The 16,397-nt window shown below is 54.3% G+C and overlaps 1 protein-coding gene and 1 long non-coding RNA gene across 3 annotated transcripts in view; one reads left to right on the forward strand and one right to left on the reverse strand.

Annotated features, from left to right (window-relative positions):
* Positions 1-232: 232 nt before the first annotated feature.
* Positions 233-16,397, reverse strand: part of PRKCD (protein kinase C delta) — a 30,909-nt gene continuing 14,744 nt past the window's right edge. For both annotated transcript variants that reach the window (XM_032161284.2, XM_032161283.2), the window contains 17 exons: positions 14,125-14,258; positions 12,861-13,060; positions 11,429-11,489; positions 11,090-11,252; positions 10,964-10,995; positions 9,513-9,598; positions 9,139-9,268; positions 7,812-7,912; positions 7,087-7,183; positions 6,759-6,859; positions 6,446-6,619; positions 6,091-6,182; positions 5,394-5,456; positions 3,949-4,087; positions 3,565-3,753; positions 2,784-2,912; positions 233-666 (listed from right to left, as the gene is read on the reverse strand). In XM_032161284.2, the coding sequence (XP_032017175.1) occupies positions 508-666; positions 2,784-2,912; positions 3,565-3,753; positions 3,949-4,087; positions 5,394-5,456; positions 6,091-6,182; positions 6,446-6,619; positions 6,759-6,859; positions 7,087-7,183; positions 7,812-7,912; positions 9,139-9,268; positions 9,513-9,598; positions 10,964-10,995; positions 11,090-11,252; positions 11,429-11,489; positions 12,861-13,060; positions 14,125-14,239 (2,031 nt within the window). In that variant the 5' untranslated portion in view covers positions 14,240-14,258 and the 3' untranslated portion in view covers positions 233-507. The remainder of the gene's footprint in view (positions 667-2,783; positions 2,913-3,564; positions 3,754-3,948; positions 4,088-5,393; positions 5,457-6,090; positions 6,183-6,445; positions 6,620-6,758; positions 6,860-7,086; positions 7,184-7,811; positions 7,913-9,138; positions 9,269-9,512; positions 9,599-10,963; positions 10,996-11,089; positions 11,253-11,428; positions 11,490-12,860; positions 13,061-14,124; positions 14,259-16,397) is intronic.
* On the forward strand, positions 11,506-13,017 carry LOC131384086 (uncharacterized). The gene is made up of 2 exons (XR_009214594.1): positions 11,506-12,259; positions 12,895-13,017. It is a non-coding gene; the product is annotated as an uncharacterized LOC131384086 (long non-coding RNA).

Genomic DNA, 16,397 nt, shown 5'->3' on the forward strand with positions numbered 1-16,397 from the left:
CAAAAGTGGGAGTGGCTGCCACCAGCTTCCTGGGACCAACTTGTCCTGACAACCAGGTTGGTACCATTTGGTGTTTATTTAGACACACAAATAAAAGAACCTGGTGGTTCAAACAGCTTGTGCTCCTTTTTTTTTTTTTTTGTCATATATATATTTTTTTGAAAAAGATCAACATATCACCAGTCCCCCATAGTTTTTCCTCTACTAAGCAATATATACAGCCTATTATATATATGTCTATATATATAATATATATTTTCAATAGATAACTACATTCAAGTAATGAAACACAGGATTTACAATTTCCCTCCGAGGGCAGAGGAAAAGCAGATTCACACACAGTTCACAGAGGAAGTACCATGACAGCCCAGCCAGACAGGAGCCAAGGACGCTCTGGGGGCAGGGGCGGGGCCAGCAGCAGAAGTCACCACAGTCCCACTGGTGCTTATCGTGGGAAGTGGGCAGGTGTGGGTGGAGGGCGGGGCTAGCCTGCTCTGTCCAGGAACCTCAATCTTCCAGGAGGTGCTCGAATTTGGGGTTCACAAAGGAGAAGCCGGCGAATGCAGACTGGTCCATGGAGTCGATGAGGTTCTTGTCGCTGTAGGAGAGGCGCGCCTTCTCGTTCAGGAACTCCTGGTCGAAGTTGCTGTAGTCTCTAGGGGACTTCTACAAGCAGAGGGCAGGGGTGAGCGAACAGGACCTAGGGAATGGCCCTCCGGACACCCCAGGCTGGAGTCCCTGCAGGGCTGGGCCAGGCCAGAGCTGTCCTCACCCAGAACAGAAGATGGAGCCTCCCCTAGCAGCCTGAAAGGAGCCCCATGGAAAGGGGGCTGCCATTTCCCCAAGAGGATGAGGAAAGTGACCAGGGAGCTCTGGGCCTGGGTTAGGAGAGGTGGTAGCCTCCTGCTCAGGGGCCACCAAATCACAGCCCAGGGAGGCTCACTCACCACTTGTTTTTGTGGGGACCACAAGCTAAGAATGGCTTTCACATTTTTAAATGGTTGGAAAAAAAAATCAAAAGAAAAATATTTCATGACATGAAAATTAGGTGAAATTCAAAATTTCACTTTCCATAAATAAAGCTGTTGTAATACACAACCATGCCCATTTGTTGACATACTGTCTATGCCTGCTTTGAGACCATCAAGCCTGAAAAGCCCAAAATATATACTATCAGGCTGTTTACAGGAGAAATTTGCTGATTCTCTGCTCCTGAGGATATGATGGGACGGTAATACAGAGAGACCACAAGCTGGTGGCCCTTCAGCCAAACTGAACTGGCAAGTACAATCATTTTGGCTTGTACTGGGTTTTAATGGAATTTGAACCTATATTTTATTTATTTATTTATATTTATTTATTTATTTAGAGATGGAGTCTCACTCTCTTGCCCAGGCTGGAGTGCAGTGGCACGCTCTCGGCTCACTGCAACCTCTGCCTCCTGAGTTCAAGCGATTCTCCTGCCTCAGCCTCCTGAGTAGCTGGGATTACAGGCATGCACCACCGTACCCGGCTAATTTTTATTTTTTGTAGTAGAGATGGGGTTTCACCATGTTGGCCAGGCTAGTCTCGAACTCCTGACCTCAGGTAATCTGCCTGCCTCAGCCTCCCAAAGTGCTGGTGTGGGCCACTGTGCCCGGCCTGAACCTATATTTTAAAATTGAGCAATACAGCATAAAAATCCAGATTTCCAGCTTCTTCTGAAAACTGGCAGATTAAAGCAGCCCTGGGCCCACTTCCTGCCCACTCTTGGTGCTGAGAGCCCCCTGGATAGCCCCTGCCCCACTGACAAGGGGTACATCACACCTGCTTTGTGTTTCTTAGTGCAGAGAAGGAAATCTATCAAAAGTGAGACTGAAAGCAGGCTGTGTGATTTTCTTGCAGCTGGCCTAGCCTCTCAGTTACATGCTTAGCCAGGACACGTCTGGGTTTGAGGTCCCTGGTGTAGGGGAAGTGCTCTGTAGCCTCAAAGTACAAATGTGGGGCGCATTACACAGGCTGCCCAGTGGGAACTGTGTGCCCTGGTGGAGGAGGGGAATCAAAGGAGATAAACGGAGTGGGAAGGAAGAACTGTGGTCACAGAGGGGCCACACAGCCCCAACTATCTTAGTGGCCCCACCTGCCTCTGCTCTCAGGCTGGTTCCTTGGTGGGCCTGTAGCTTCTGGGCCTGTGAGTGAACCATCCCCTCTTCCACCTGGAATGCCTCCCAGCTGTCCCTTGTCTCACTTCTTCCAAGGGGGCCTCTCAGACCCACCCTCTTCTCTGCCACCTGGGCTCCTGCTGACAGACCCACTCAATAGCAACTGATCATGTGTCCTGGGGCATCTCTTATACTGTCATCTCATATCACAAATTGTCATCGGTGTGCAAGTTTCTTATCTCTCCAACTAGCTGAGAGCTCCTCCAGTTCTGGGACTGCGTCTCCCACTCTGCTGTGCAGCCCAGCACTGTGCTCTGCATTCAACAGGGACTCAGGATTCCCCATATGTATTGGAAAATGGATTGAATGGAGCGATAAAGTGAGGTCTTAACTCTATTTCCCAAAACAGTGTCCTCTGCATACAGTGGGATCCACAGTCCCCAGTGTGTGCTGAATGACTGAGTCAGGAGGGAGAGGATGAGAATACAAGGGCAGCGGCTGTGACTGAACATGCTGTGGAGATCGGGGAAGTAGACTTGCTGGAAGAAGGGAGAGGTGGAAAGCGTGTGAATGATGCAGGAGAGAGGAAGGGCAGGGGAGGAGGAGCCCAGCCCGAAGGCAGCGCAGGGCAGGATCACATACCACTTTGGGCCTGAAGGGTGGCTCCAACCTCCGCTTTTCCAGCAGAGTCCAGTTTATGGTCTTGAAGAAGGGGTGGATTTTGATGTTTCCGGTCACTCCCAGCCTCTTGGTTGGTTCCCTTTCAAAGAGCTGCAACCCAGCAGGGACCCTGGTTAGCACCCGAGGGCCATGGGAAATTGGAGCTTCAGCAAATCCCCAGCAGGCCCAGGGATGCAAAGCCAGGCTTGCCCCAGCCCCAGTCAGCCTGGGGAACGGTGGGGCTGAGGGAGGCCACTCTGGCCTGCAGTGCTCCCAGTTCCCCCAGAGATCACAGGGTCTGGGCTGGACATTCGCGACTCTGCTGGTGGGACTTTTTATTGAGTATTTACTATCTGCCTGGCCCACAGCTGAGCATCATATGTTTCTATTTTCTTCCCAACAACTCTGAGGCAAGTCTGCTCACAGCCCCATTTTACAGATAAGGAGACAAACTCAGAGGTTAAGTGACCAGCTAGTCCCAGGCAGAGCCAGCGTTTGGCCTCGGGTCTGTCGGTCTCCTGACCCTGGGCCCTTAGTCACCATGTCAGGCTGATTCTATGCACAGGACTCAGACAGGAGTTCCTGGGAACATGGTGAGAGAGCAATACCCCGTATGTTAGGACTGCGGCACCACTGAGGCTGCCATTCCAGAGACAGGAAGCTCCTCACCCGAAGCCCAGTGTCTGCCAGCCCCTGCCCCAGCCCAGCCCCCGCCCCAGCCCAGCCCAGCCCAGCCCAGCCCAGCCCAGCCCAGGGCCTCTACCTTCTCCAGGATGTCCTTGGACTCCTTGGTGATCCAGCGTGGATAATGTGGCGTGTCCACACGGATGGACTCGAAGAGTTCATCCTCATCATCACCATGGAAGGGGGACTGGCCAATGAGCATCTCGTACAGAAGGACCCCGAAAGACCACCAGTCCACAGAGAATGTGTACTTCAGGCCCTGTAGGATCTTGGGGGGGAGCAGCAGGTCAGCAGGAGCTGAGGTGCTGAGGCTGAGAGGGGCCCCTGGGCACGAACCCTAGCCAGGCCACCTCAGCCTATGGGCTTCGGCTTGGACATCACTGCCCTTGGGAAGCCTTCCCTGGCCCACCGTGGGGAGGCAAGGTGCCTGACTGAGTGGGGGGCTGGAAGGGTATCGGCTCACCTCAGGGGCGATATAGTCAGGGGTGCCGCAGAAGGTGCTGGCCCGGTTCTCCCCAAATATGTTCTCTTTGCACATCCCAAAGTCGGCAATCTTGATGTGGCCATCCCGGTCCAGCAGCACATTGTCCAGTTTGAGGTCCCTGAGGACAGGGGACAAGTAAGAGTCAGCAGGGGACATTTTTTCTCCTTCCCAACCCTGCCCCCCATGTCCTAATTTTCAGCCATATTAGTCCAGGACTGTCCCCAAGGGTACAAGGGAATGAGAAACAGAAAAGGAAGCATAAGGAGAAAGAGATCCTAAAAACAGGTGCTTCTTGCAAGTCCCCTACTGTGTGCTAAATGCTGGGCGTACACTACCCTACTTCCTGAAGCCCAAATGGGGCTCAAACAGGTGATGTCACTTGCCCAGGGTCCCCTAGCAGTCAGCAGCAGAAGTGACCCCCAGGTTCAGGTTTGTCTACTTCCCAAAGGCAGAGACCATGTCTATATTTAGTAATTAGTCATTTGAGTAGATACTTAATGCATATGGGCACTAGAAATGGCAAACAGTACGAAGTCTGCCTTCCACTGAGCTCAATCATGAGGCTCTCCTTAGAGCAATTCTAGGCATGGACAAGCATATGGCAGCATGCAGCTCGCTCTCACCTTTTTTTTTTTTTTTGAGACACAGTCTCATCCTGTCACACAGGCTGGAGTGCGGTGGCATGATCTCAGCTCACTGCAACCTCCGCCTCCTGGGTTCAAGCAATTCTCCTGCCTCAGCCTCCTGAGTAGCTGAGATTACAGGCATCCACCACCATGCCCAGCTAACTTTTGTACTTTTTAGTAGAGACAGGGTTTCACCATGTTGGTCAGGCTGGTCTTGAACTCCTGACCTCAGGTGATCTGTCCACCTTGGCCTCCCAAAGTGCTGGGATTACAGGCGTGAGCCATCGCGCTCAGCCTCCCTCCCACATTTTAAAGCCTGAATGCTGATATTCGATATACACTCTCCCACAGGTTGTTTTTCCACTTAACAACATATCTTGGCATTATCCCACATCAGTACACAGAGCCTGACCTCAGCCTTTTTGGTGGGTGTACAGTTCCCACCATAGGATGGAATCATAACTTATTAGATGAGACTTTATGGAACCAGTCCCTTCTGGCAGAAGCTTAGATGACTCGATGGGGCTTCAGAGCGAGACTGATGGCTCCAAGGATGGGTGGGACGATGGTGTCAAATATGGGCAGTGAGTTCCTAGTCCCTGGAGCTGAGCCAGCCTCAAATGGTGGCCACAGGAATGCTAAGACCAGGGTGGAAGGCATAGGCAAATACCCAGCTAAAAATTGATTTCCAGCAGAGAAGGAACTGGAGTTGGGGGGATCCTGCTTGGAGCATTTCAGAAGATATGATGGGGCTGGAGCCTCCCCTCCCAAGAGCCCCCGCTGCCCTAACCCCCACACCTGTAAATGATGCCCTTGCTGTGTAGAAACTGCAGTCCACACATTATCTCAGCGGCATAAAACCTGGGCAAGAGAGAAGGACAAAGTGTTCCGGGATGTCTGCCAAGCAGCCTCTGCTTCTCCTCGGGCCTTCAACCCCACTTCCAGGGGCAAGAAATGCTGCAAATAACTCCATGGACAACCTGAGCATGATCAAGTACATCTTGCATCAGGCAAGTGGGGGCTGGCAGCCCAGGCAGAAAGTTCTGAAGGGAAAGGTCTCAGTGAGCCAGTTCTCTAAGAGTGTATGCATTTATATGCATGCATGTATGTGTTTGCATGCATACACACACACACACGGTTAGTTTGGGGTAAGGGGCATGTGAATGGGGAAAAGCAGGTCTGGGGGCCACGCACCAGGGTCCCGTGTCCTGTGTCATGCAGGACCACCATTTGCAAGGCTGCCCTGGCTGTGGCCCACAGAGGGGCCAGGAGCCAGAGTATTTGCGCTGTGCCCCCAGCCGCAGCTCACTTGCCACTCATGGCTTCCTGTGTGGTGTGGACCCAGGCTACCCCCACATCTCCCCAGCTGCTGCTCTAGCCCAGGCTGGCTTTTCTAGGGAGAGGGAAGAAGGCATGGAGGGCAGACTGGCAGTGGGCTCTGAGCCAGTGGCCCTTCCTGCACACTGGGCCCTTCCCCACCATGGCCCTTACGTACGTGGCACGGTAGAGTTCAAAGCGGCCTTTGTCCTGGATGTGGTACATCAGGTCCCCCCCGTTGAGGAACTCCATCACAAAGAACAGGTGGTCCTGGGGTGGGGAGGGTGGTGAGCAGGGGTGAGGAATAGGCACGAGGCTCCCTCACTGAGGGCCACTGGGGCCAAGACCCAACAGGAAACAGCAGGGACAGGCCCTGGCTGAGGGGGACAACTCTGCCCTGGGAGGCACGAGGAGGGAAAGCACGGCCCTGCCTTAAGTGGCCTGAGGGGGAGACACAGCCCTGACTGAGGGGGGCTGAGGGGCTGTGGGACATGGCTGTGGCATGGGGCGGTGATGGCGGGAGGCCCAGGCACCTTGGTCTGGAAGGTGCAGATGAGGTGGGTGAGAAAGGGATTCTCTGCGGCGAGTGTCAGCACCCGCTTCTCAACCATGGTGCATTCCACATCGTCGTCGATCAGGACCACATCCTTCTTGAGGGCCTTGATGGCAAAGTACTCTCCTCTGCCCTTCAGCTCTCCAAGCAGCACCTGATGGGGAGACACGGGTGCTGAGCAGGTGAGGACGGGGCAGGGGCCACAGCCTGATTCACGGACTCCCGCCTCAGCCACCTAAGCAGGAAGAAGCCAGGGTGGGGTGGGAAGCAGGTGCCCGGCTCACAGCCCTCACCTTCCCGAAGCTGCCTTTGCCCAGGACCTTGTGGAAGATGAAGTTGTTGATGTTGCATTTGCTGCTGCCCTCCCAGATCTTGCCGTAGGTCCCACTGTTGTCTGCCCGAGAGATGGCACCTCCTCAGATCGGGGTCTCAGTCTACACAACTCCCCTCCCCCGGAGCCTGGGGTAGGCTGGGGGAAGGGGCCTCAGAGAGGAAGGGGCTCGCTCCCCAGGGCCGGTGGTTCCTTCCATGTCTCACTTGACAATGGAAGGGAGGACTGTCCCCTTTCTCTGGCCTCAGGGGGAATAAAAACTGTAAGAGGGGCAATGGACCTAGCTTCACCTTGCGAGTCCTCCCCGGCAACTCCGGTCTTCTTCTCGAAACCCTGATATATCCCAACAGGCTCTGAGGAGGCCGAGTCTGATCTCCGGGAGGCTCTCTGGGGAGGCAGCAGAGGTGGGGGGCCAGATGATCAGACCATTATCAGAACTCCCAGCCCAGAAGGAAGACCCTCAAGTATAACTCCACCCTTAACACCAAGAGTAGACAACAGGGCCACAGCCCAGGCCCCCTACTCGGGCTGCGTGTACACACACACACTCTTCCAGGAGCCCAGAGAAGCCTCGGTGGTCTGAAAGGCTCTGATTACAAACAGAAGTTTTGTAAACGGAACCCGACCTTCCCAACCACTCACTCGATAGATTTTATTTGACTATTTAGCTTCATTTCTGATTGATTCTAAAATTTTACCTTTAGGTTTTGTGGCATCCCTCAAGCCCCACCCACATACAAACGTCCACACCCAAAGTCTTAGTTCAAAGTGTTCCAACACCCAATCCTGTGGTCCCCAGGTTCACCCTCAAGTAAAGAACTGCCTGAATAATGAATTTCTCATGAAAAAAAGCCCCTCTCCCTCTGCTGCCTAAATTCTTGAGTTGGATCTTCCCGAAGTAGAGTCCTGGGTCTAAATATATCCTGGCTGTCTGTGGCTCCCAGCAGTGGCTGTAAGCCTTGACTGTCCCTGACCCCACTGCCCTGTGTCCAGGGTCCCCATGGCACCTGCCCACCTGGGTGACTTGGTTCAAAGCCTCAGCCAAGAGCTTCTGGTTGATGCCGCAGAGGTTGGCCACCTTCTCCCGGCATTTATGGTGCACATTCATGCCGCAGTCTGGGGTGAGGGAGAAGCGGGGCTGTCAGTCTCGGAGCTCAGCCAAGGGCAGGGGGCAGTGTAGGACAGGGGCAGGAGAGCAAGAGAAAGGAGGGCTTTAGTGGGGTCTGCTGGGCTCCAGTTTCTAGGAAAACATTGATCTGAAGCCATCATAAATACTTCAATCTCTCTCTCTTTTTTTTTTTTTTTTGAGATGGAGTTTCCCTCTTGTTGCCCAGGCTGGAGTGCAATGGTGCAATCTCGGCTCACCGCAACCTCTGCCTCCTGGGTTCAAGTGATTCTTCTGCCTCAGCCCCTGAATAGCTGGGATTACAGGCATGCGCCACCATATCCGGCTAATTTTGTATTTTTAGTAGAGATGGGTTTTCTCCATGTTAGCCAGGCTGGTCTCGAACTCCCGACCTCAGGTGATCCACCCGCCTCGGCCTCCCAAAGTGCTGGGATTACAGGTGTGATCCACCACACCTGGCCAAGCACTTCAATCTTTCATGATTTTTTGTTGTTGTTGTTGTTGTTTTTGAGACGGAGTCTCGCTCTGTCAGCCAGGCTGGAGTACAGTGGCACGATTTTGGCTCACTGCAAACTCTGCCTCCTGGGTTCACGCCATTCTCCTGCCTCAGCCTCCCGAGCAGCTGGGACTACAGGTGCCCGCCACCACACCCGGCTAATTTTTTTGTATTTTTTTAGTAGAGACGGGGTTTCACCATGTTAGCCAGGATGGTCTCGATCTCCTGACCTCATGATCTGCCCGCCTCGGCCTCCCAAAGTGCTGGGATTACAGGCGTGAGCCACCGTGCCCAGCCAATCTTTCATGATTTAAAGAAAAAGGAAAAACCAGAAGACATGGGACCTAATTCGAAACCCTTTAAAGAACATCTGGGTCAACTTAAGCTGCTTTCCCTCCAGGGTCTTCTGTTCCATCTCTAAGTGAGGCAGAGGGCAGGGGAGGCCTGTCTGGGCACCCTCACAGGGACTCTCTAGGTCCTGCTTTTCTCCTCCAAATGGCTCAGAGGGGTGGAGCTGCCCACCTGTGGTCACACAGCAGGTAAGTGGCAGAGCCAGTCAGGCCGGTGGGGAGGGTCCACCAAGGCCTCACCCTCATCAGGTCCCTGAATGAGGTGCCCGTCTCCATGTGAGGAGGCGAGGGTGGCGTGAGGTGGCTGGAATTCACAGCAGCACTAGCTGGGAGTGCCCCTCCTGCAGCCCGGGGGTGGGGTGGCACGCACCTTCACACTTTAATCCCTGCTTCACCAGTCCCCAGAGCAGGCTGCCGCAGTGGTCACAGAAGGTGGGGCTCATGTAGTTGTGAACCTTGAAGCGGTGCGGCATGTCGATGTTGAAGCGTTCTTTCTGGAACTGGAGGTGGGGGTATCACAGGCTGAGGGTCACGTGCCAGCTCCAGCCCCTTCTTCAACCCCTAGCTCTCCCCCAACCCCGGGCACAACAACACCCCAAGAGAGCTCCACTGGGAGAGGCAAGGAAAGACTAAGAAAAATGGGGAGGGAGGGTAAGCTCCCCAGGGAGGGTGGGGAGAGGGTGCAAATCCCTCCCATCTGGCCAAGCCCCCAGATCCCCAGCCCTGCCCCGGACCCAGGCTCACTATAGTGTCCCGGCTGTTGGCCGCGGTGCCAGTGCATCTGCCGATGATCTTGTCAATGCATTTCTTGTGGATGGCAGCGTTACATTCTTGAAGAGGCACAGGCCCAGGAGGGGGAAGGGAAAGCACCGGGAGGGGCAGAGTCTATGAGCTGGTGCCTGCCGACCAGTCCAGCCCTCTACACAAAGCCACCGTTCTCCTGACCGCCCACACCCTCACCCCGCAGAGGCCCAGTGCTTGAGTCTTCCTCCTGCCAGCCCTCGAAGGAGGAGCCTGGAGAGGACGGGGCGGAGAGGACAGGCCAATCTGCAGGGGCTTAGAAAGAAGGAGTCCTAGTGGGCAGGGAGGTGGGCAGAAGTTAGGGGGCATGGGGCATCGCAATACGAGAAGCGGGGCAGTTCTTCCAAGCCCTGGGATAGCAAACAGCTCCTAAATGCCCTCTCTTACACATGCACACGGACACGCCTCAAAACAGACACCTGTACATACACACAAAGCATGTGTAATAATGATAACAGACTTCTTACACAGAACGGCTACCAGTGGAAGACACTTAAAATACAGCTTTACATACCTTATTCCATTTGATCTTCACAATGACCCTATTATACATTATAGTTATATCTAATTTATAGATGAGGGCCAGGCATGATGGCTCACGCCTATAATCCTAGCACTTTGGGAGGCTGAGGTGGGTGAGTCACTTGAGGTCAGGAGTTTGAGACCAGCCTGGCCAACATGACAAAGCCCCCATTTCTACTAAAAATACAAAAATTAGCCAGGCATGGTGGTGCACGCCTGTAATCCCAGCTACTCAGGAGGCTAAGGCAAGAGAATCACTTGAACCTTGGAGAGGGAGGTTACAATGAGCTGAGATCGCACAACTGCACTCTAGCTTGGGCAACGGAATAAGACTCAGTCTCAAAAAAAAATTATAGATGAGGAAACTGAGGCACAGAGAGGTTAAGTAACTTTGCCTAAGGCCCTATAGCTAGGAAGTGGTAGAGCTGGGATTCAAACCCAGGCAGTCTGGCTCCAGCCTGCGGGGCCTCGTGTATGCACCCTCAGGGACAGAGTGTGCTCACACCTGTGTACTCAGAGACACCCACATCTACACAGAAGCACATGCAGCCACTGTGTGCTAGTAAAGGACCTATCACTGCTCTCCGGGGAAAAGAGGCCTGTTGCATGGCCTGGGCTGGTTTCTGCGTGAATATTCTACTGTGCCCAACTGCCATCCACCAACTCCCTGTCACTGAATGCGGAGCTGGGAAGAGATGCGCAGAACTGGTTTTCCAGAGCAGCAGCAAGCCAGCCCCAGCACTCACCGAACTCAACTGCTATATCTACACTGGGAAAACTCACATGCATACACTCTCTGAGCACACACAGGCACTGGCACACGTGAGCACACACGGGTACATACGTACAAACTGGCCTGTGGAGACACTTACGCCTGCATTTGTAGCCTTGCTTGTTGAGGCCCCTGAAAGGCAAAACCCAGGCAAAGTGAGTGAGGGGGGACCAGGATCGGCCCCCACTACCCTGCACCACCACCAGCGGGCATGGCCAGTTCTCACCAGACAAAGTCTTTGCACACAGAACAGAAGGTGGGTTGCCCAAAGAAGGTGGCGATAAACTCATGGTTCTTGATGTAGTGGATTTTGGCCTGTTTGATGGCTCCGCGGCGGTTCATCGTTGGGAACTTGGCCTCGTCCTCACTGCGCATAGACTGTTTGCAATCTGGTGACCATGGAGTAGGGAAATCAGCCCTAGTATCTGGGAGGGGTGGCACCCCTGCAGTTCCTCCCAGGGTGGTCCTGGACAGCTCTGTCGAAGGGAGCAGCTTCCCTACACCTCAGTGCTGGCTCTGCCTTTGAACCCGGCAAGGCAGCCCTCCACCCCCAGGGAGTTCTTACCCACGTCCTCCAGGAAATACTGAACAGACATCAACACCTTGGCCTGAGGCTGCAGGTCCAGCTGTTGGGGGCCAGAGGCCAGGGGAGAACAAGGTCAGTGAGGGCGGCCTGGGCCAGGCCAAACTCAGAACCCGCCCCCATGGCTGGTCCCCCAAGGCCAAGGCAGCCCCCCAAGGCCTAGACAGATACTTGTCTGCCCAGTGTGGGCAGGGCCCTGCCTGAGCCCCACCCCTGAGCCCCACCCCCACCCTGTACCCAGGGGTATTATTACATTTAGGGAAGTGAAAGGGTCCAGCCCACACCCAGCCCAGACACATAGCTGGGGAACAGAGCGGGAAGGGAAATTCCCCACCCCTACCCGCTGCAGCCCCCTTAGCAAGGATCTTAGAATGGAGGCCCCTACCCGTGTGCACATGCGGAGAGAGACAGACACACTCATCCTCGTGCACACACGCTGCTCCTCCCTCTGTGCCGAGGGCCTGAGCCTCTATCCCCTCACCTCCCCCAAGACCTAGACCTGGTGACTGATATCCTCCCTTGGGGGAGTGGAGACAGCACAGCCAGAGGCCCCTCTGTGCCCCTGCCTGACTGGCCAAGGGTCAGTACAGCCCTGTGTCAACCTCTCTCCCATCCCAGCCCCCTCACCCCTCGCAGGAGGTTGATCAGAGCCTCCAATGGTCACAGGGCCTTTCCTAGTGGAGACATCTTGGTTACATCCCACATGTAACCCCAGGGAACTTCTGCCAGCACTGGCATCCTGTGGCCACCCAGAACACACAGCTGCACATGGCCAGGTGGCCACATGCTTGTGCAGAGTCTCCATTTCAGCAGGTAAGTAGATGAGACCATCAGCCTCCCCTTCTCCCACACCTCCTTGCTGTTAAAGATCACTATGTTGCCCCCTCCATGGCTGCCAAGGCCTAGAATATAAGAGAAGATTCCAAAAAGAACTGGAATAATGGGTGCCTCTGGCAAGGAGGCCTGGTGGCCTGGTGTTGGGGCAGGGACACACCCTTTCATGCAGTTAAAAATGTTTTACTATGTGCATATCCTACCTTTCCAAAATTAAAAAGGAAAAAGTAGTCACAATAAGGAAGTTGGCCATCTTTAGCACCTGCTATGTGTCAGGTTCTGCAATAAGCCCTGTACATCCAGCTGCTCCTTTCATTTGATCAACTGACCCTGAGGTAGGCACATTTAGTAGCGTCTTCCCTTAACAGATGCGGAAGCAGAAGCTCAGAGAGGCTGGGAATCTGGTGAATTGCAGAGCCAGGATTCACACCCAGGCCACGTTGGCCGCGGGGCTGGACTGGTGGCCAGCACAGGGCCCAGTGCCCTTCAGCTGTGCTCAATGACCAAGCCCGTGTGTGCATGCACGCGCGCACACACACACACACACACTCTCACACAGCATGGCTTGTGCGCCCCTCACCCAGAACTCAGCCTTGCCGTTGTTCTTCTTGCAGCGCTCGGCCAGCACTGACACACCCACGGTCACCTCAGACACCGGCTCCTCTGCTGCCCGCATTAGCACGATCTGGATGACACGCCCCTCGTAGATGTGGGCATCGAACGTCGACTTCCACTCAGGATACATGGTTGGCTTCTTCTGCACCAGTGTTTTCCCACGCTCTGCAACGAGGCCAGGCAGGGAAGGTTGGGCCATGGCCCCTCTGTCCCTCCCTCCTAGACCTCCACGGCCTTCCCCTGGCAGAATCTGCCCGACTCTCCTGCCTTGAGGGCGTGCTGTGGTCCCCCAGTGTCCTCTAGAGCACAGAACTACCTCGGGAACCCTGCTAGGTCCTCCCTCCAGGACTTTGTTCCTGCTGTTCCCTCTTCCTCTGACCCTTTTGCTCCAGCTCCATTTAAATGTCGCCTGCCCTTATGCATTCACTCAGGGAACATGGGCTGACAGCTCCTGCATGCCAGCCATAATATTCGAGGCACGGAACACAGCTGAAAGAAAAGCTACATCCAGGGCCTGTCCTCCTGGATCCCCAGGTCTGGGTGGTGAATACACCAACTCCTTCCTCAAGTAACTGTTAAGTCACAGCTGTGATGAGACTGAAGTGGGCAAGGCTGGTAGTGCTAGACTTGCCTATGGTCAAGTGGCCACAGGGTCAAGCCTAAGGGTCAGGGAAGATTTCCTAGAGGAAGGAACAGTTCAGCTGAGACCTGGGGAACAACTAGGGGTTCACCAGGCCAGGGCAAAAGCAAGAGGGAATGATGTGAGGTATGTGCTTCCTCCAGGAAGTCCTCCCTGACCTCAGGTTCAGAGGGTGCCTTCTCTGGGCTTCCCTATTGCAGGACTCACTGCTTTTTGATGTGCCTGGTTTCCCCACCTGACTATGAACCCCATGAGGGCAGGGCCAGGTTAGTCCTGGAGCATGACAGTATCCTCCGTGCCCAGAACAGGCCCTGGCACAGATGGACATGTAAAAATTGCTGGGTAAAACAACCAGTGAAGGAGGAACCAGAAACTCCAAGCCTTCCAAGGAGGGCTCAATTTGGCCAGTGTTTGCAGCCCTATAGAGACTCAGTGGCCTCTGCCTTCATAGCTGAGTGGGGCAGGGAGTCAAGGATGAGGAAGAGCAGAATCCTTCAGAGGTTGCAGGGAACAAGGCCAGGCCCCCTCTGGTCCCTCCAGCTGGGCCCAGATTCCCAGCCCCTCTCCAGGGACCAGCCTCCAGGCCTACCTGTGCTGAGCGCCTCCTTCATCTTCACAGCACAGAAGGGCTGGTTCGCCTCGTCCTCAGCCTGCAGGGAGCCCAGCTCATAGGAGTTGAAGGCGATGCGCAGGAACGGCGCCATGGTGGGGCCTGCAGTGGGGCTGTGCACACAGAGGGGTGATGCCAGGCGGCCGGGTAGGACTAGCGGGAACAGTCACGGGCAGCACTCAGGGACCCACTCACCCAGGGCTCTCCCATGATTGGGCTTGGCCCACATGATACATACACACACTAGTCTCAGTTGCCAGTGTTAAAAACTGAGAGGTTTGCCAGGCACAGTGGCTCACGCCTGTAATCCCAGCACTTTGGGAGGCCAAGGTAGGCAGATGGCCTACCAAACTCCTGAGGTCAGGAGTTTGAGACCAGCCTGACCAACATGGTGAAAAGCCATCTCTACTAAAAATTAGCTGGGTGTGGTGGTGCATGCCTATAATTCCAGCTACTCGGGAGGCTGAGGCAGGAGAATCACTTGAACCCGGGAGGCGGAGGTTGCAGTGAGCCGAGATCGCACCACTACACTCCAGCCTGGGTGACAAGAGCCAAACTCTGTCTCAAAAAAAAAAGAAAAAGAAAAAAATTGAGAGGTTTATGTAAGTCTGGATTTGCGGCGTCTCTGGTAAAACTGGAAAATGTGATGTTGGGCCCACTGGGCAACAGCCAGCTAGCACTGGGATGGCTGCCCTCCATCAGTCTACCCCAGGCCAGGGACACTCTCTTCACTCCTCCTCAAAACCTACCTGGGCCCTGGTGGCATTTGCATCTGTCACCCCAAGATATTCATTTAGGGAGTCACTTAGTGACTCCCTAAGTACCCTATTGCTGGGCACCTGCTCCGTGCCAGACACCTGGTATGTGCCATTGTCACCTGGTAAGGGGACAGGACAGTATTGCCTCTTTCTCCCATTCTGCCCCATGCAGCCCTTCATAATTTTCTAAGTTTGGGGTTTTTTCTTCATAACTACCCAGGCAGACAAGCAGCGCCAAGATAAACACCCCCACTTTTCAGATGGGGAAACTAAAACCCTAAGGCAGAATCAGAACCAAAAGCTGACATTCCACTAACTTGGCATCCACTTTGTTCAGGGATCAGGGCAGTGAGAGGCTCTGCCTACATCAGTGTGCCTGACCCTGCTAACTTGACCCCTTGGGGTCAAGTGCCTCTTGCTTGCCTGGAAGGTTGCCTGCATCTTCAAACTAATTATTTCCCCAAATATAAAACAGGTGGGCATGGTGGCTCACTCCCATAATCTCGATACTTCAGGAGGCCAAGGTAAGAGGATCGCTTGAGGCTAAGAGTTCAAGGCAGCGGTGTGCCATGATTGTGCCAGTGCACTCCAGCATGGGCGGCAGAGTGAGACCCTGTCTCTTAAAAAAAAAAAAACTCAAACTGCCCAGGCACCGTGGTTCATGCCTGTAATCTCAGCACTTTGGGAGGCCAAGGCGGGCGAGTCACCTGAGGTCAGGAGTTCGAGACCAGCCTGGCCAACATAGTGAAACTGCATCTCTACTAAAGATACAAAAACTAGCCAGGCGTGGTGGCGCATGCCTATAATCCCAGCTACTTGGGAGGCTGAGGGCAGGAGAATGGCTGGAACCTGGGAGGCAGAGGTTGCAGTGAGCTGAGACTGCGCCATTGCACTCCAGCCTGGACAACAGAGCGAGACTTTGCCTCAGAAAAAAACAAACAAACAAAAAAACCCAAATTGTATTTTAATGTTGAATGTAATGCTGAATGTGCCTTGCAGATTCATACACAGCAGCTTCCCACACTCCTGGGTTTCTCACCATTCTCTAAGTTAATGTTCACTACAGTAAGTGACCCCAAGGGGCTCCTCAGGTTGCCACTTGTGAAGAACACTCAGGTGTGCAAGCACCTGTATGCACACTGGCTCCTGTCCAGGCCCCACAAGGCTGCTCCATAGCCTTGGTTGAGGGAGCACTCACTCGATTTTGTGCACATGCACGTGTATTCACTCCATCCTGAACATAAGCCAGCACACAGGGGCACACTCAGACACACACGTGTGCATGCACACACAACAGCTGCCCAGCCCCAGATGACTTCCTCCAGCTCCTGCACAAGGTGGCCAGAGCAGGGCCAGCTCTGCTGGGAGCTCCTAGCTCAGACCAGCTCACAGCAAATGCTGACCTCACCCTGCAGCCCAGCCCAGTGAGTCCAGGCAGCCCTGAGGCCAGTAGCTGCCAGAGTGGAGAGCAGGACCCAGGCAGGGCAGACCCCA

This window comes from Hylobates moloch, unplaced genomic scaffold, assembly GCF_009828535.3.
Source record: "Hylobates moloch isolate HMO894 unplaced genomic scaffold, HMol_V3 SCAFFOLD_8, whole genome shotgun sequence".
Lineage (NCBI taxonomy): Eukaryota > Metazoa > Chordata > Mammalia > Primates > Hylobatidae > Hylobates > Hylobates moloch.